Genomic DNA, 20421 nt, shown 5'->3' with positions numbered 1-20421 from the left:
ACCGGTATACTTATCCCAAATATACGAGACCTGACAGAGAGAAGAATGCTACTTCCTATGTAAATCTGCGCGATTTCGATGGCTATATGAAACACTGATAAATCATAAATCACCTAGTACGTAAGGTGAAACGAATAAAATTCCGAAATACTTTATCAACGAAATCAAGATAAGATTCACAATGAGGGACAAATACGTTTATTCTTCACAAAATGACAATTACTCTTTTACTTCTTTAGAAATTTGAAATTTAGTACGTGTAAAATATTGCCTGTCTGAAATTTTCTCCATTTTTTTCTCGATTTTCTCTTTTTACAACGAAGTCATCCTTTCCTCGTAATTAAGTCGGTCTATGTCGTAAAGTGAAGTGAACGGCAATCGTATATACAGTCTCAGACGCTTTTATCTACGGAAGTCGAGAGCCTATATACGGAAGGCGTTTAAGCTAAAATACGATTCACGATCGTAACTTCTCTAAGTGTGGAGTATCGATCGTGTATCACTATGTACAAGCGTGATCGAGCTCGGTGTTTTTTTTTTCTTTGTAGGGGCAATATAAGTAATGCATATCTTGGTGTGTTTGTGTTACAGACGAATAAGAAGAACCGCGGGAAGGAAAATCGAGACGAGGGAGCGAGGGGCACCGAGCCCTTTGGCGAGCTCGAAGGATGCAGCTCCCAGGCGGGAGCACGAGAATTCCGCCCGCGAGATCACCGGCCTCAGTTCTCGTGATCATCAACGGAAGTAACATCGTATCGACTGTCACGAAGAAACGTAACGGCAACGGTAGACATAGTAACGAAAACGACGGACCTGGTACGAATAGCGGTAGAGACTTAAGGAAAAGTAGAAACAGTCCCGAGAACGAACCGCGTCTCCTTAAAAGAAATCGTCATTGTGAGACGAGGACGAGTCGCCGACACCGAGTCATCGAGAAGCCCCAGCTGTTGGCGTCAGCTCCAAGGCGGAAGGAGCGGGGCGAGGAATAGTGAAAAGAAAGTAGAGAAAAACCGAGAAACGACGGAAGAAGAGGAAGAGGAGGCGCGAGAGAAGGAGAAAAAGGTGAAGAGGAGGAAGCAAGAGTTCGTCAGGAAGGAGAAGGGTGCCGACGTCGTCGTCGTCGGCGGCGGCGGCGGAGGAGGAGGAGGAGGAAGAAGAGGAAGAGGAGGAAGAGGAGGAAGAGGAGGAGGAGGAGGAGGAGGAGGCGGCGGCGGCGGCAGAGAAGGAGGAGGAGAAAGAAGAAGAGGAGGCGGCGGCGGCGGAAGCGCGACGGAGGAGAAGGAGGTGGAGGAGGGAAAGGAAGAGGAGAAGGAGACGGCAAAGACGAAGAAATTCGAGAGGGGAGAGTGCCGGAGATCAGAGTGGGGAGGACAAGGTAGTAGAAGGAACAAGGAGAAAAGACGGCTGTGGTAGGGGAAACGGCGAGAATAGAGTAGAGAAACGGAGGCAGCGCGCTGAGCCACGAGGGGCTATTCGAGCGAGAAGGGGAGGGGTGACAAGGAACCCTGGCGGGGAGGGGACGCGGAGGCCTTCGGGGGGCCGACCAACCAGACGGCCGATGATGTCATCGGGGGAGGAGACCGAGTATTTCGCCCCCTACGGAGCAACTACGGAAAGCAAGCAACAGCGACTCCAGAAGAAGCAGAAGCGCACCAGACAGCGCGTGGACGCCGGCGAGCCGCGCAACAACTACTCGAGTATACCGCACTTCACCTCCCGGCCATCCTTCCACAGCGGTGGTCTGTACGGTTCTATCTTCGGCGGCAGCGGACCAACGCACCAGCAACAACAACAACCACAATCGCAGCAACATCATCAGTCGCAAGCGCAACAACAACAGCAACAACAACAACAGCTTCAGCAGCCTCAAGCTGGAGCGGCAAGCAGTCAAGGTCATTTAAGCACAGCTACCACGGGTCCTAGCACTCAGCAGCATTCCGCCCACGCGGCTTTTGGCTTTTTCGGGGCACCGGGTTACGGCCCCGCCAAGATGTTGAACGAGCTACTCGGACGACAGGTCAAACAGGCCAGTGACGCTGGTGGCTCACCGCCAGAGGGCGGCCACGGAATGACTGGTGCCGGCATGGACCCCGCTGCTAATTTGCAATCCGGTGCTGTAGTTAATTGCGACGATCCCGCCACCGCCGAGCTCACGCAGCACATGCTCCGCGATATACTCCAAGGGCGCAAAATCTCCGCGCTCGCGCTGCAAGAACAGCCAAACAACAACAACAGCATACACAGTAACAACAACAACACCACAGCGGATCTACTTAAATCTCAACAACATCATCAGAGCCCTCAACAGCATCAACAACAAAACAGTGATAGTGCACGTAGTGGAACAGTGCAGAGTGGTGGAGAGGAAAGTGGTGATGGAAATAACGTCGTGAATAACGCGAATCACAGTGATCGTGATACGGTGATGCCGGGCGATGCCGAGGATAGCGCCGAGGACGCAGCCGCAGCCGCACGTGCTATGGAGGAGGCGTTCGCCGAAGCTGGTATGGAGCCCGGAGCCAACCTCGATGGATCCGATTGCGAACAGAGTTTACCTCCCAGTCCCACGCAACCAAGGTCAGGGTCCGTTTCCGTCAAGGAGGAGATACAGGACTCGTTAAACATCAAACGTAGTCCCAGTCACTCTCCTTGTCCGATCGTGCCCAAAACGGAGACCAGCTCGCCAACCACGGAAACGAAGCGCGCTCGTGTCGAGAATATCGTCAGCACGATGCGTAGCAGTCCAGCGCTTCAAACTGCCACTGTGAACGGTTGCAAGAAACGTAAACTCTACCAACCCCAGCAACAAACGGTGCATCACGTCCTCCAGCACGGTGTTAACGATACCATGATGGACGACGAGGAAGAGAGCGAGGAGGAGGAGGATCCTTCGACGATCAGGCAAAAACGCGAGGAAAAGGATAACCTCCAGACGCAGCTGAAAAAGTTGCACGAACAATTAGCCGTGATGCAGCAAAAGTACAATGAGCTTACGAGTAGAATCGATTCGGACGCGAGCGAAAGCATCGGTGCTCCCTTAAGTCCTCAGCCACCGCTCAAGCCACCGCAACCTCATCCACCGCCGTACAACGGACTCCCGGCCCTCCCAACCGAACACCCACATGCCGCGGCAGCCGCTATGTATCACATGGGACAGAAACTCTACCTCGAACAGCAACAAGCTGCTCTGGAGAGAATGAAGCAGCATCAGGAAGCTACTGTCAGGCAACAGCAGCAGCATCAACAACAGCAACAGCAACATCAACGGCAAAGTTCTCCACCACCGCCACCGAGTCAAGCACAGCAACAGAGTCAAAGCAATACCGGCCCGTCCACGCCGCAAACACCACAAATGCAGCCAGCCAGTACGCCTCTTCAACATAAAGAATTCCAGGAAAGGATAAATGTTTTTAGAAGTACAGCGGCCGCAGCTAGCTCGTCGGGCCCTCACATAACCGACGAAGATCTACAAAGTTTGTCGGATACGTTGAAAGCAGAGATCACCTCGTACTTGACGAATTTAATCGACAAAGTTGTAACAAGGTTCATGCAACAGAGGAGGTATCTTGGAAATCAAAGCGAGGCGGCGCAAGTCGCTGCCGAGCAATTAAACAAGGACCTTTTGTTAGCCAGCCAAATACTCGAAAGAAAATCACCCAGGACGAAAGTAGTAGATAGAGGAGCGCCGCAACCACCCGGTGGCCCAAACGGGCCACGGGGGCCCCACAATGGCGGGCCCCCACCTCCACAGTCTACGGGTTTCCCACAAATCGGGTCCATGGGTGGTGGTCCTCATGGCCCACATTCTGGCCCCACGGAAAACAATCTTAACCAAATGAATCAACTGCCCTCACACGTGAGGTCGTGTGGCAGGATGTTTCAGACGCCAAAACCGCCAACGATGTACAGCATGGCCTCTATGCAGGCACAGCAGCAACAGCAACAACAGCAACATCAACAGCAACGCGAACATCAGCAAAGAGAACAGCAACAACGGGAGAAATATTGTAACTTGAGGGGCGATGAGAGAGAAAGCAGGGACTCGGAACAGAACGAGGCGCTCTCCCTCGTAATGACACCGAAAAAGAAACGTCATAAGGTAATTATCTACTTTCTATCTTCGATAAAAATACCGATATGTCATAGACGACCGTTCGTACAAGCAAATTCACTTGTTGCTTCCTTGATAAAAGCTCGAGTCTTTGATCTATAATCGATTATATCGATTGTTATTACAACTCAATATAATTCGAAAGAGTATTCTATAAAATACGATGCATCAATGAAAATATTTTAAATTCATAATTTATGCAGTAAATTCTATTTGTCAATAATATTATTATACACGTATTTATATATGTAGTATCGAGTAGAACAAGTAAAACAATTTCACTGACGAATATTTCAAATTTTGTTATTTATTATGTTAACATTGTGTGTTCGTTAATATCGATAAAGTAGATAAAAAACTGAATTTCCACTGCTTTGTATTCCAAAATTATAATTTATATCGATTATTTCATTCGTCGGTACTATCGTACACGCGATATTAAGTAGTAGAAGAAAATAATTTCATCGACGAGCATTTCAAATTTACTATCTGTACCGTCATGTTTGTTCGTCAGTGAGAATGTATAAGTATTGCTAATATTAAACAGAACAAAAGAAAAGAAATGAATTTCACCGATACATATTTCAAATTTATAATTTGCATTTATAAGTTTCTAATAATTTTGTTCGTCAATATCATTGAATGCTTAATATAAAGTAGAACAAGACTCTGATTTTCATTGACGAATATTTCAAATCTATAGTTCACGACAATAATTTTATTCATCGATGCATTGCATACTTGATATTAAGTAGTATAAGAAACTAAATTTCACTGACGAATACTTCCAAATTATAAATGGTAACGTTGACTTTGTATACTTGATGCAAAGTAGCATCAAGCATAAAAAAGGCATAATTCTGTTCGTCAGTGAATATTTATTAGTTTTAAGTAGGATAAGAGACTGAATTGCACAATGGTAAAGTCGAGGCATCAATTAGTATTTCCCTCCACAGGTGACGGACACGAGGCTGACGCCGAGGACGGTGTCGAGAATCCTGGCCCAGGAAGGAGGCGGTTCGCAAGGAGGCAGCGAAAGTCCACCACCCCCGCCTCCACCGAGATCGTATCATCCGCCACCGCCGATGCTGCCAGTGTCCCTGCCAACCAGCGTAGCGATACCAAACCCGAGTCTTCACGAAAGTCAAGTGTTCTCGCCGTATTCACCGTTCTTCAATCCTCATGCGGGTCATCCAGGCCAGGTACCACCTCCGGGGCCACATCACTTACCCGCGAGTCCTCCTGGTGGAGGTGTAGATGTCAGGGATTCGCCTCCACTGCCCCATCCGCCATCTATATTGCATCCTGCCTTATTGGCGGCTGCCCAGCATGGCAGTCCAGACTATGGACATCTCAGGATGGACAGCAACGACCGGCCCAACGACTGCAACTCCGACGACATCAGTTACGACGGGATTCAGCCTACAATATCCTTTTCTAATACAACGTCGTCGAGAAAGAAAAAGAAAGAACGAAAACCAGAAAAGCAAATAAAAAAACGTTCGTCTCGATGCCTTTGGTAGACGAGAGTTGGAGAACGTCCAGAACGACGTGCCCCAAACACGAGGGGTAGGCCATTTGTGTAATAGTTAGCGAACTGTCGAAGTTTCCGCTCGAAAACGGATATCTCTCTGTTTGTTGGAGCAACAACAACACGCGCGGAATCTCCGTCGACTTTGTACCTCTGGTAATATCGCGAAGGGACAGCGAGTCTGAACGTTCTCCAAAGAAAGTACGACGGAACTTTCGATATTAAATCGGCAAGTAGCGTACGGTCAGGACCGCGCTTTTAAAGAGCTGTATAAAGAGACGAGCGAAAAAACGAGCGTCAAAAAGTGGTAGGAAGGCGAAAGAGTTGATGACGATGCTTAGGAATGTGTTTTTTCGTTTCTTTTCTCCGTGTACCTTTTTTCTTCTTTGCCTCTGTAGAAGGGAACACGGGTGCGTGAGAGAGAGAGATAGAGAGAGAGAAAGGGAGAGGTTGGAAACTTTGGAAAACAACGCGGATTTCTACGAGAGAAAAAGGCAGGTCCGCCAACAAGGAGAAGGAAATCGGCAGATAGAGAGTAGAAGGAAGAGTGGGTGGCCACGGGGAGGCTCAGACGAATGTTAGATTAGTTTGCCACGGAGTTAGGCTAATGTTGGCTGCACCTACGAGTAGAGTTTGTCCGGCAACAACGCGCGAGGTCGAAAGTTCTTTGCCTACTCGGCCCACCCTCGGCCTCGAGACTCACCCAACTTCGCAAGCCAATAATCTGTCCCGCAATTTCGGAATTTAACCGCGGAAACGAGAAAGAGAGAGCGAGAGAAAGAGAGAGAGAGAGAGCGAGAGAGAGAAGGCGGTCCGCCAACTTCTCCTCGCTAACGTCTCCTCAACTTATCGTAGATAAGCCACTTCTACTACTTCTCCGACCGTATGAGAGAATTCACCGTAGGAACTCCATTTCTACAGGGTCAACTTGCCGTCAACTATATTCCTTACACTAGATCGTCCAATATCGAATCGTCTATTAAACCATATCGTTTTCGCATATCTCGTCATTTTCCCGCCTTTTATCCAATCGAGTCGATCATTCTTCGCAAATGTTCTTCGAATATCCTTTCGTTTTCTCTTTGTCTTCTTTCTCCCGTTTCTCTGTTCCATCGATCATCGACGCGCGTAGTGTCACGCGCTCGACGAAGGATAAGAAAAGAACACTTGGACGCGTTCCCTTCGATGGAAAACCGGTCACGCAAAACAGCCAGAGATGTACGCATCTACAGAGCGGGGAGGCATCGGTGACCTCGTAGTACGCTTTGACTTCGTAAAAATAGCCGGCGAACGGACGAAGTTAAGACACATCCTTCTCTACGATCGTCTGAAAGCGTGATCAACAGGCGCGAAAAGTTCAGCAGCTAGATTATCACGCATGACCCGGCCGGGTAAGGTAGCTCCTCGCTGTGGCCATTGCTGCTCTCACACTTACCGAAAGCACTCGCAAATATATCGAAGGGACCTCGCGTTAACCAGGAAAAAAAGAAGTCGCGCGGGGGCGTGCGGTAAACGCGTCGGCAACGATGCAACGTCGCTAGAACTGCATCGGCGTGTGTTGGTCCGGGTCGTTCGATCGGCAGCGCGGCGTTCTTTGCCGCCTTTTTAGTCGGCCTTTGATGTAAAATCAATGGCGCATTTTTTTCACTCCCTCCTCTTGGGGTAGGTCGAGCGCATGACCGCGGCGCAACCTGCTGTTCACCACTCGCCTCTGGATTCACCCTTGTCTGTTGCTGTTCCTACCGGCCTTCGGCGTATCCAAATATGCTTTTCACGCTGCTCGACTTTCTTGGGCGAGCTACGTTCACGGCCGAACGTGTGGTGAACGTTGGTGAACGCTCATCGCCAGGGCTGGTGAGTGCGACGATAGGGTAGACAAACGTTTCGGTATACGGGCTTGGCAAAGAAGTTGTCGATTATCGAATTTTGTTCTATAAAAAATTAACGTAACGTATATGTCCATGGTAGTAGATGATGTGCGAGACTAGCAAGAATGCCTGATTTCGAGCAATTGTAAATAACTTTAAGACAGTTTCTGCCATTCGATACGATAGCGAGTAAATACGTATTACCATTCGCCTTCACACCGATTCACAATGACGTTATATCGATAATTTTCTTTGTATCCATAGATCTTCTTTCCATCATTTTCGTTTTTATATTTTCTCAATGCATCCCACTGGAACGTTTCTATCGAACGATTCGTTAAAATCAAATCACACGTTTCTGCGCGTATTGAAAAACGATTTCATGATCTAACGTGGTTCTTCCGTCGATCAAAAATCACCGGTAACTTAATCGTCATGCACCACGACAACATGTACCTATAAACGCTATATCGCTGGCTTTCTTTCCCCTTCTTTCTTTTCAATGTTCGAGGTGTGCCGATTACATAGCATAATAAGCACGAGACACGTAGGTGCAGGCCGTGCGTTGAGAGGACCAGCTCGACTAATCCAGGGGTGACTACACGCCGGAATAACCCTTATTACTGTCTGGCATCTCGTTATCGCTCATCGACGTTACCGCAAGCGCAAAATGCGACGCGCACCACGCGTGCACGTTTGATGCGTACGGCTACACTTGTCAACTCGTTCGCTCGTGAACGGAACGACTTCGCTTGTACACGTTGAGAGTTCGCACGCTGACGGTAACACCAATGACGATAGACGTCCGTGAAAATTGTAAACGTTCCGCGCTTTTCCCGTCTCCTCGCGGGATTAGATGGCTTTCAGCGGATCGAGTGTCCGAGAAAAACGTTGCACAAATTTCATGTGATTATTGTCACTTTCTATTCCTCGTTATAAATCAACAAGATCCGCGTTGATAAAATTACCAAGGTGAAATTAATCGGACAAGATTGTTATAGGGCTGTCTTCACTGATAATGTCTTTGATGATGAATTTATTCCCATTAACTTTCAATTGTATTCGTCTCGGTTAAGGAACAAATAAGAGACGAATTTTCGGTTTGTCCGAAAGGGGATGGGTTTCTTCGAGAAGCGTGCCTTAAGGCATGGACGAACTGCGGCAGATTGAACACACGGATTAACCAAATAAGAATGCGATGAAACCACATGAAGAGATCCTATTACCGATAAGGAGTCGGTAAGGCTTCCGTTGAGGATACGGCCAATCGTGGGTCAACCTCGGTGAGAACGTTCGAGCCCTACTACCCTCGCGACATCCACAGCTTGTACGATTTCTAATCCAATTTGATACGAAGGAAACACGATTAAGTTTGAGATATTTGCGTACATAGGAACAGATTGCCGTACAGAACGTCCTTCTTCGGATCGACGACATTACTTACGCCTTTATCAAAATCCATGCTTCCTTCTTTCTCTTGATAGAAAGATAGGACACGAATTGTGATAAAATCGACGAAATATGTTCGAAATATGTTAATAATCCATTTCAATGGTCGTTTGACAAGCAAAAGAGTATTTCCTTAACCACGGTGAACTCGTCAATGCTGACACCGATACATCTGAGGAAGGCGAAGCTGATGTTCTTCTGGGTCAGGTACCCGTCCTCGTCCATCCTCAAGATGTACTTCCCCGACATCAGGTTCAATAAGAACAACACAGCGCAGCTGGTCAAGTGGTTCTCCAACTTCCGGTGAGTACAGCGACATTGTATCGAGAATTTACGGTTAACCACGGAAGTCGAAGGATTGTTCCAAAGTTCGAGTAACGGTTAAGATTCCGTAGCATATGACGCTGAGATATTGTATAACCACGATATCTTCTTCATGCGTTTTAACACGTACATGTTCAGATTTACCAGTATAGAAATTTAACAAATTACGAACATCGATTAAGGATCTTACATACGTTACATAAGAATAGCCCCTTAATCGTAGTTGGATTCATTTGTACGTACATAAATCATATAAATTTGTTACACGATAACATAGACGATTTGAACATTTATTTAAAATATACCGAAGCCATAAAAAGTAATATTATGGTATTTAAAAAGAAATGCAAAATTTTTCTTTCAAGCTTCAAAAGTAATGTACGGGAACGATCCTTCGATCAACGATTGCATGCTCGTTATTTACCAAAAGAGAGTGCCGATCATCGGTAGCGAATGAATTTGCATAACATTCCCCAACGACAAGAACGACTCCCCTGTAAGGGCCGATCGTCGATATGAGATATCGTCGTCTTGGAACTCGCAAATCTGGGAATCAACGAGGAACATCGTTCTCGATTGACATCGTGTTGCCACTCCCTAGCTAGAGTTTCCGTGTCGCAGTCGGGAAAAGAAACGCGATCGTGGAAGATGTTTGAGGTACGCGAGTCCTGTTCCGTGTATGCAAACGAGAACGAGCTTTTCAAGTGATCGACCACTCCCTGTGTAGAAGCGGTCAGAGCCCAAGAGACGAGAGTCACGATGGGTGTGTCCGAATCTTAATTACCCTCTCTTCGGTCGGGAATAAGTAACAGCGGCTACATTGCGGCCAGGTATGAAGAGCGTAGGAGTCAGCGCGGGTACCGGCGCGTACCGGCCACAGCAGGCATTAGGCTGATTATAATTAGGCTGAGTACAGTACAGATCCAAGATATAAGGTGGTCGAGAAACGCGTGCCAGTGTCCCTACATTATTGCCGCTTTCTTATCGCGAGAGACGCCCATCCTCTTGGAGACCATAAGTTTTCGCTCGACCTCCGACATTCAACGCGTTTGCGGGTCTATTCTTGAAGGGAGGGTTGCTTGCTCGTTTCGTGACTTATTCGAGGGTGAGGTATTTAGAATTACACTATCGTTCAGAAGTATTCGGACATTAGATAATTTTTTATGAGATTCAATAATTATGAGTAAAATGATCGACGATGAATTTTTGACTTGTAATCATCGCAAGTGTCTTTATATCTTTAGTAAAATTATTGTAAAATTCAGTTCTTTTAATAACGAAATTCGTATGCTGTAACCTTCAACTAATTTTAATATAATTTGACTCGTGTCTTAACTTTAAATCGAACAAGCTTCTTATTCTGTAATTCATACGATAAACGCTACTAATTGCATTTGTCACAAGATTCGATAATATCAATCCAGAAAATAAATCAAATCTAGTAGAACGTCTAAAGATTATGTTACGATTTTATTTATTACCAACGATTACGAATTCAACTGTCACACATGAAACAAAACGCGAATAAATTGTTATGAACGATTTCTCTCTTACACGGGTGATCGTGAATCGTTGAATTCCATTGAAATCAGCAATGAAAATGTTCACGCAGGCTATACGCTTTAAAATACGTGGCAATCAATTTCATCATCGAAATTCAATGTCCATCATCGCGCATCGTTTCGTCGATCTCGTACGAAATATTCGAGGCACTCGAGCGAACGGGGGAGACCGGCCGCGAAATTTAATTAACGCAGGAAAAGGTCCATTAAAAAAGCTAGTCCCATGGAAATGAGGAAAGGGTACACTTAAAATTCCGTCGGGGAAAATGAGCGAAAAAAAAGTTGTTCGAAATTTTATTCCGTAAAAACGACGTGTGCGGTCAAATGCCTGTTCGCCGAAACCACGAACGTAATTCCGGAATCATCTGTGATCTATCGCGAGTCACTGATCAGAAAACGAAGCGACGAAATTCGGAACACCAAAAACATACGAAAAAAAGAAAAGAAAAAGCGAGTCGTCGTCGCGTTTGTCGACTGTGAAATAAAAAAAGGAAAGCGAAGGGCACGACGAATAGCGAATCACAGTTGTACCGAGGAAGTTGTTCCTCGTGCCTATGCTCTTGTGTTCCTCACCCCTGCGATCTCAACCCCTCGTGGCCCTGTTTCGTTCACCCGAAACATTTTCATCGAAGGCAGCGAAAAAGAGAATCGGCTAGAGTGGTTGATAAGAGAGAACGGGCAGGAACGGAGTGTGTTTGCAAAAGTTTCAAACGTCCAGTAAAAATTGCATCGGAGGTCGGTTTCCGTCGTTAAGCACAAAGCTAATTACCGGCTGAATATATTTCGGTACATTTCGTCGTGTCGGGGCCGGAGGGGTCTTTGGTCTCTTTTCTTCAACCTATGTACCTCCCCAACCTTGTTCTTTCCTTTTTCTTCTTCGCTGTCTCATGTAGCTACTATTCCCGATGACGAACCAGACGAGGAACGAGCGAAACATGACAAGGGTTCTTTCGGAATCTCTTTCAACGACGATCGACGAAACCGATAGCTATATTTCTCTGCCCACCCCTTGTTGTTTCTTTCGCTCCTCGAATTTCGTCCTACGCGATGTTCGCGAAAATCAAAGGGGATCTCGATCTTGAACCGCAAACTCGTTTCTTCTTTCTCTTTTTTCCTTCGTTCTCGACTTCAACGATAATCAACGACGCAACGAAACGATCGAAAGATCGAAACCATCTTCTGAAACGGGTCGGAGGGGAACGCGAGCGAACGACGATGTGCAATTAACCCGAAGCCGGGTGATAAAATTAACGCGTTCGAGGCGGACCGTCCGCGACAGATAAACTATTGCGGTTGATGGAGAGAATTAATCGCGAGGGAAAAAAGATCCACCCTTCGGACGGTGCTGGTTATAATCTCAATGTTTCTAGCCTGGCCGTGTCCATAAATAATTACCGCGTCTACCCCGACGGCCACCCTAACGATCGTAAAAGGGAGAAATTGACAACTTTCCTCTTGATAATCCTTGCATATTAGTTTCGTACAAGTTTCCCGTAAAATGGCGATTAAAGGACGACACGAAGGTGCCAATCTCGCGGCTCATTAGGCACACTTTCACCCTACGAACCCTCTCCTTTGACGACTAATCACGTAAGGGTTTACCCCGGACACTTTTTCCTCCTGGCTCTACGGCAGTCGTTGTCGAGCGTGCTCGATCTGATAGCCTAATGCACGGCTTCCTATGCGGAAATGCTTCGCCACATTATTCTACGCTGCTACGTGTACTCCGACCACCCGTCACCCTTCGCCACCCTGCCGACGTTATACTTTTGTCACGAGAACCGAGTCGTGTTCCGTTGCCATCGTCCACGCTTTTTCAATCTTCCCGGTTAGTTTCGACCGATTTTCATCGGGGAAAAGGACGTTCGACTCAATTTAAGGGGTTGCTATGATCGATCGATCTACCCCTTGGTTCAATCGAATCGCTTACGACCTGAGTGAATTACAGGCAAGATTCAGATAAGAAGCTGTCAAGGTGATGAATTTTTGGCTTTATCGAATGAACAATAGGAGAACGTTCGAGGTATCGATCGATGCGATCGATAAAAAGTACGAATGGAAATTTTACGTTCTTTGCAATCGTTCGAAAACCTTTCTTAGAATTTATTCGAATGTATATAAATTTAGTCGGGAGAGCTTCTTAAACTTCTGCTTGATCGAATCGTTTTGATCCAGAGATTCGTAATTTTTTCATATTACAACGATAAAAAGAGGAAATAAACGCGTCATGTAACTACGACGTTCTCCAATACCCCAAAAGCATGCAACACCATTTTTATTAAATAATTAAATACCGACACGCGATAATCTGTCTTTCATTAATCACCTGGAACATTATAATCAAAAAGCAATCACGCTTGAAACTCATAATCAAACATACATATATGCATTCGGTCACATTCTATTTGACGAAATATTTCAAATTTCCAACTTTAATTATTAAAATGATAATTAATAAACTGTTTCGCAACACGAACGCCACACATAAGGATATTTCCTTTAGACGTTCGCGCGGCGAGAAAATCGGTCCCGAAGCGACAAGACTTAAGGGGGAGAAAGAGGATCCGGTGTTGAGCGTCGTGGAAAGCGCGAGGCGAGGAGCGAAAGGAGATCAGGCGAGAAAGAGAGGGACGAGCTTTCACAAAGCGATTCTTCGCACCCTATTTTCTCACGCGCACGTCGAATCGAAAGCACGTCCGATATCTTACGGAGACTCGTTGACGTCGAGCGTACATCATCGGATCTGCTTATACCGACGACGATATTGACAGCCTTCGTTCGATGAAGCTTGCCGGGGGGGATGATTGGGGTCGTCGATGACAGTGTTGCGACGCCTGTGTGCGCCTCGAACGTGTGTCATGTTCGTGTCTCGCTCTCTCTAGCTCTCTTTCTCTATATCTGGCTGCATCTCTGCCTCCGTTCGTCTGTTTGTGCGCGAAATAAGGGAGGAAAAAAGGAGGGTAGACAGAACGAGAGAAAGAAAGGGTGAGATGCGCGCGGACTCGGGTTAGTTCGTTATCAGATCTCACGGTAGGACACGCGACTCGGCCCGAGAGATCTTATCGTACGGATGGAAGGAATTTTATGTCGTATAATGGACAACGCTCGTACACGACACAGAGACGGGGCGTCGCGATGGATCTGCGTCGCGTGGAGCCACACGACTTCTCGGTAGCGAATAAAAGGCCACCGCGATTCCTCCTCTTGTTTCTTTTATATCGGCAGACCTTTTTTTTCCCTGAACTCACATTTTTTTGCCATGTTTTCACTGATCGCTTCGTTTGCTACGAACTAATTTAGAATTCGTAGGAGGCAGGGGTGAAAAATAGATCGCGTCGAGAAGATGTACTTCGGAAATTTGACGTCAAGCCGCGATAATATTATACAAAGATAGTTTTTTGTTTAAAGGATAAGAAATTAGAATTATCGAGGAACAGATTAGTTGGAATGAAAGCTAATATCAATGGTGGCTATATTACATTTATATCTTTTTTAAACAAATATATCTTGATCAATAATTATCGATTGATATTTAAAGATCTGTTTGGTATCTGCTAAGAAAAATTTTGGATTTATTATATACCTATGTATACGCATTGTATACACGTAATCACAGATAACAGTTTTCGTATACTTCACAATTTATAAATAGAACATGCTTATTAAAATTCCTATTTGAACAGTCTGTTGTGAAAACTCATGGCAAAATTAGTAATTCCATGCTCGTTAATTTTTTGCAATACTCCAATCGCTACGATCAGACGGAAATAAATCCAGACGAAAGGACAGCGTTCTGTCTACGAAAAAAAAAAGAAACGAAAGCGTAACTGGATAAACATAAACGCGGGGGTTAACGATTAAGCCAGCAAAGTGTCTGGAACGCGAGTAAAGTAATAAGAAGAGGAAGTGTTCGTTGTAAACGAAGAATCGAAAGCTCTCGAGCAGTCGAATAATGAAGTCGACGATGAATTTACCCAGTCACGCTTTCGAGGGGTTGCTTATCGTCTCGAAATCCTCGATAATTCTTCAACGAGGGTGCCTGTTCGCGTCTCTCTTTCTAATTTCTCCTTCGCCTCGTTCTTATCAACCGACGATCTACTTCGCTGTGGACATTGCCAGTCGGTTCTCCACCCTGTCCCCGCTGACCACGATGGTTAGGGTAATGACGCGGTAATTTTCTAAACAGGAATTTCCTTTTCCAACCCCTATCTGCCGGACACGAGCACGTGACCGGTCGTTAGCGACCACTTTCCTTCGCCTCCACGCTATTTCTGCAAACCGCGATGTTCTTCGATAGTTCTTGATTCTGCCGTTAAAGAGGAAATCCGATTATTTATTTGAATTGTAAAAAACTGCAGGTTAAAATAATTTTATCGGTCATATTGAGAATTGCCGCAAGTTTTATATTTTATTATTTTCATTCAAATAAGTTAAGAGATTTTAGTTGTTATTTTTATGATATTTCTCTTGACCGATTTTCCATTTCTTTTTCCTGCTTTTTTCGAGCAGGTCTGATCGAAGCAGATTACTCGGCAGCAAAAACGTTTCTCGACGTGGACGGTTGACATGATGGTTGTTTTCTCGTTTTAGCGTTCTTAGATCGCATAAAATCTTTTTCAACGGAAAATGATTACAATCGATGGATCGTTGATGAATTAGTCGATACGAAATCACAGCTTTTTTCATTATTATCGTGTTTCCTGTCTTTAATATGATCACCACGGTTTAAGTATACGTCGTTTCTTATTTACACAAAAAGTAAAATTAAGCGGACAGCTATTCGATCACGTTCATGTTGATAATAATATGCGAGGATTTTCATTTGCGCAGATTCTATCAATTATAGAAAGACACGATTTTCTTTCGATAGCTAGTTTGTGGAGTTAATCTTCGATTCTCAGCTTTTTTAGATGCGATCGGAAAAGAAATTAAGCCAATTACAGATTTCTACTCTCTGAAACGTCGATATCGCTTTACAAATTAAAAAAGAAACGAATACCTCTTCAATAAGAGCAGCTTTTAAATAATTATATTAAACAGAAAACAAACTTAAAAAAGACATTTCAAACCCTACATGCACAAATATCTATTTATACGTCATTAAATTACAGATGGCAAAATGTTTAATTCTTAACTATCTTTTCATACCAATCTGTCTTAACTTTTATTACGAATTTTCCGAACAACATAATACCTATGATAAATGCGTATTAGAATATCTTGAAAATACCTATTTTTTATAAAAATATAACATCGCCTAAACGTTTGCTATCTAATTATAATTTTCGACAAATACAACGTACTTCTATATTGAAAAAATCGCTCCCGAAATTATGACAACCAAAAATTTATCACAACGATCGACATGTAATACGAAAAGGAACATGTGCGAACGACAAAGGGACAATAAGCAGCATAAAATAGAAATTAAAGGCGAAAAAGCGGTAATCCGTGTGTTCACCGAAATCTTGACGACTACAAACGGGCCGAGAGACTGTAGGCAACCTCCAGGCGCGGGACCACGCGAGTGTTCGCTGCTCCTCGGCGTGCGCGGCGGCTTGCGTTTTAATCCCACAAGGTTGTGCATGCTTCGTAGAAGGAGAGAAGTGCGAGACATAGGGCTGACGGTGGATGGAGTCGAGGGATAGGTTGGCGGTAGAAGGCGTGCGTGGGCGGCTGCGTGGTAAACAGGCGAGAGCAGGCGAGGGCCATTTAGCGAGAAAGCTAGACACGAGCGTCGTCACGCGTGCTCTTGCACGTATGTACGCGTGTGCACCCATACGCGAACGATGACGACCGAGCCCCGGTTTTCTCTTATTGTGAGGAATAAGCTGCCTGCAACCGAGGGAAGAGAAAGAGGGTGGGTAGTCGGAGAAAATTCGAGCCTTGAGGTAGTAGACACACCGGGAGCAACTGTGACAGAGAAGAGAGAGAAAGATGGAAATCCGTACGTCGTATGCAAATGTTCGTAGGTAACGTGCAGGAGGCGAAGCAAACGCGTGCTTACGTTCATAGGTAGTGGCCTGTTCTCTGGTATGGAGTATGCGAGTTGCGGGATAGAGCCGGAGGAACACGAGCCTTGTAATTACTATGCTCTCGTAATCTTTTCTACTTCCACCTATGTATCCCCATCCGACGCTTCTTCCGGCGTGTTCTTCTTTCAATTCGTTGGCTGCTTCCTGCTTGCTAGTCTCGTTGTTTCACGAGCCTTCCTTTCTCTTCTTCATCCTTTCCCGCTGGTCGCTACGGATTTTGGACACGCGACATGTGCGCGGTATGTGTATGTAACAGTGTGCCGCACGATGCTTGTAATTGGGCTCGTTTCCTGGCTCGTTGAGTTTCCGAGCAAGACGAGATTTCGCTTATTTTTTACATGGAACATGTTACGGTTTACCACGGGGAAGAAGTTCTAGTATAGAGGCCTTAATTTTTAAAACGCTTGTTTCCAGGTTCGCTTCATTGTGTGTCGTTCCCCCCTCTTTCCTGTATCTTCCGTCCTTTTTTTTATTTTTCTGTCGTTCTCACTCGAGTTTAAGCAACGTTGATTCGTAGCAAGGAACGAAACGACGATGCGAGCGCCTGGCTCCTCCGAGAGAACCGGATATCTTCGAGATCGTTGACATCGGAAGCTTCGACTTCGTCTCTTTTCCCCGAGGATTCCGATTCGCTTCTGTGCAAAGTCTTCTCTCGATTTCCTTCTCATTTCGCATGCAGGAGAGTCCGGCCGTCGAGAGGAAGAAAGGATTCTGGTCGAAATGAGCAAGTACGAATTCTTTGAGACAAAAGCCAAAGCGTAGAGAAGCAGTGAGAAAGAGAGAGGGAGAGAGAAAGGTGGTCTAGGGCCAGAGGTAATACATCGAACACGAAAAAGGGTTGGGGGTGGCAGAAACAGCAACAACAGTAAGAAGTGGTAGGAGTAGAAAAGGGAGGGAAAGGAGAAGACGATGACGGAGGGGGTGGTGGTAGGAAAAGAAAGGGGTAGGAAGAGACGGGAGAGAATGTATCGTGGCAGTTCCGTAGCCAGGACCCTCTAATGAAAAGAAGGAAACTTTGGTCTTTGACTTTCGGGCCGCGGCCTTGCTGACGGCTATACCTGCTTCTCCGAAGGGTAGAAAACGAAGGAATGGAAAAGAAGAAGACGCCGATGATCTCTTCGGCCGCCGCAAGGCCCTTGAAGTTCACAAAGGAGCCCTCTTTCGTTCCTCGTGTTCTCTTTCGTGTCTCTGTGCTACACAGATGCACGCGCGTCCTGCACGCGCCCGTCTGCTAAAGACGTACACGCACGGACGTAATGGCGAACCACGAGCGAACGAGTTATATAGGTAGTCGAGCGAGATCTCGAGAAATTCGCGCCAGCTCCTTAATTAAAAACTCAGTGTACGGCACAATGGAGTGGCAACTCTTTGGGTACCGCTACTTGCTACCGCTCTGCTGCCGCTACCACCACCGTTGCTGACGCTGGCCTTCTGTAGACAGGTACCTACAATACCGACCTACCCCAACCACCAGACTTACTTCCTTACTGAGGTGGTCAGGGTGCCTCATTCCTACCAAATAATCAGCCTCGGTTCATCGCGCGAGCGATTTTATTATTTACCGAATCGATCGGTTCTTTAATTGCTACGTTCACGCGACTTTGTCGAGTCGTTTGTATCGTACACGTACGTATCTTTGCAAATGTATGAATACTCTGAAATGCAAATGATCCATTCAAGGGTATCGCTTTCTTTTTTTTTTAGCTCCAACGTACGAATTGCGAGTATCCGATATTCTCGATCGAACGATCGTTTTCCATATTTACGCACACCGCGGGCAAATATCTTCGCAGAGCAAGTGAGACTTATCGGTTATCGCCCGAATTCCCGCGAGGAAGCGAATTTTTCGGAAGAAGGGTAATCCGGCTTACGGCGATGCAGCCGGGATGAAGCACCCTGCATCCAGTCAGCTTACCTCGTACGTGGTGGTTGTGCGCGTAAACGGCAGTCACTTAATTAAAAATTACTTAATTACGTTCTTGGCACTAATTAGTGGCGCTTGGCTCTCTCTCGCCCGTACGCCTTCACTACCTAGGCACTGCTGCCACCTTCTTTCTCTCTTTCGCGCGCTCAGCCAGCCCGCCCACACCACGACCTCCTTCAACCCTCTCTCGCCTTCCTCGACCGTTAGCTGCCTCCTCCATCTCCTCTTACACCCTCCTTCTACACTCCGTTCACAACCAGCCGGCAGCGAAATCTCTGTCTTGGTTTGCATTCTTCTTCTCTCTTACGCCGCTCGGTATTACCGCCAACCCCCGCATCCACCTTGCCACCCGCCAACAATCCAACACCCTCTGCTCTCTCTCTCTCTCTCTTTCTTTCTCTGTCTACTTCCATTTCTCTGTCCTTCTCTTCAGCCTTTTCTTTCCCTGCTCTCCGGAAGTCAGACTAGCAACGAGTTACCCGAAGCGCCGTAAACTTCCGGTTAACGTTATTTCTCTTCTTATTCGGTTTTCTTCGCGGTTTTCACGCACTGCCGACCCTCCGCCGCCCTCTCCGCGCCCCGTCACCTGGCTTCCGCAGGGATTACCCCTTTGTTGCCGAGTACACGACTCCGGAGTCATCTTTGAAACTCCAATGCTATATACCAGCAAACAAGCAGAAGCTCCCGCTTCTTCTTTCTCGTTTTTCCTCTCGTCACTCGTACTGATAATCCAAGAGAAACGCCGGCTGAACGAGGGTGAAACGAAGTGAAGTCGTTCGTTTATGCCGTTCGATGTTGAATTTTTATTAATGCGATCTTCATCGATTCCATTTCTGTTCCGCTATTGTCTGAACATCGTTTGATATTGTAACAAACGCGTACTAATATCGATCGATCCTCGATAGAGAAAAAGAAGAATCTCGATATTCTAAACGGTGGAAACCAACCCCCCTTCTGACAACACCTTCGCCGCGCAATTCGCCTCCGCGAACGATCAGAAAAAATAGGAGTCCTGATCAGACAGACGAGGAAGAGAGCGAACGAGCTTACCACCCTCGCGATATGTCAGTGCCGTAACATAAGGGGTTCCTGCTGGCGTTGCAGCAGGCAACCAGTCAGGCGGCAGTCGTGGCAGCAGCAGCAGCATCATTCCTTTTCGAATTTTTTGATAATGAACACAAGTACGAGAAACACGACGGGTATTGGCTGGGCGGCAGACAATGCGGTGGCCGCAGGGTTATCGCGGGAGGAACAACGAAGGAGGCGGGGGCTAGCTGACGGGGTTTCGATGGGAGCGAGCCTCTGCGCGGGGAGAGAAAAGGAAGAGGAGCAGGAGGGAGAAGGGGGTGGCAGAGGGTGATGCCAGGGGACTTTATAGGGGATGTAAGCATCGCCACTGCAAGGCTAATCCGTCGCTATGAGCTGCTACTTGCAGCATGAGTACGGTACACTCCCTGCCAAAGATTCTTTTCCCTACCACCTTCTCCCTCCTCCAACTCACGATGCCCCCTTGGGCAGTCATCTTTCTTCTTGTTGGTAGAACGAACTGGTTCATTGACCCTGCCAGCGAGGATATTGCGCCAAAAGTTCTCGTGATCCTCGTCTTTCGTAAGATGT

General features: G+C 46.3%; 1 protein-coding gene across 2 annotated transcripts in view; it reads left to right on the top strand.

Moving 5' to 3' along the window:
* The first annotated feature begins 1213 nt into the window (after positions 1-1213).
* The window catches only part of LOC122567383 (homeobox protein prospero-like), a 43215-nt gene continuing 24007 nt past the window's right edge, over positions 1214-20421 (top strand). Inside the window, exons 1-3 of one of the 2 annotated variants that reach the window (XM_043725813.1) lie at positions 1214-4099; positions 5053-5538; positions 9108-9262. In XM_043725813.1, coding sequence (XP_043581748.1) covers positions 1559-4099; positions 5053-5538; positions 9108-9262 — 3182 coding nt within the window. In that variant the 5' untranslated portion in view covers positions 1214-1558. The remainder of the gene's footprint in view (positions 4100-5052; positions 5539-9107; positions 9263-20421) is intronic. The other variant, XM_043725814.1, reaches the window with a different exon arrangement.

The sequence above is a fragment of the Bombus pyrosoma genome, linkage group LG5 (assembly GCF_014825855.1).
Source record: "Bombus pyrosoma isolate SC7728 linkage group LG5, ASM1482585v1, whole genome shotgun sequence".
NCBI classification, from domain to species: Eukaryota; Metazoa; Arthropoda; class Insecta; order Hymenoptera; family Apidae; genus Bombus; species Bombus pyrosoma.
This window is presented reverse-complemented; position numbering and strand designations above follow the sequence as displayed.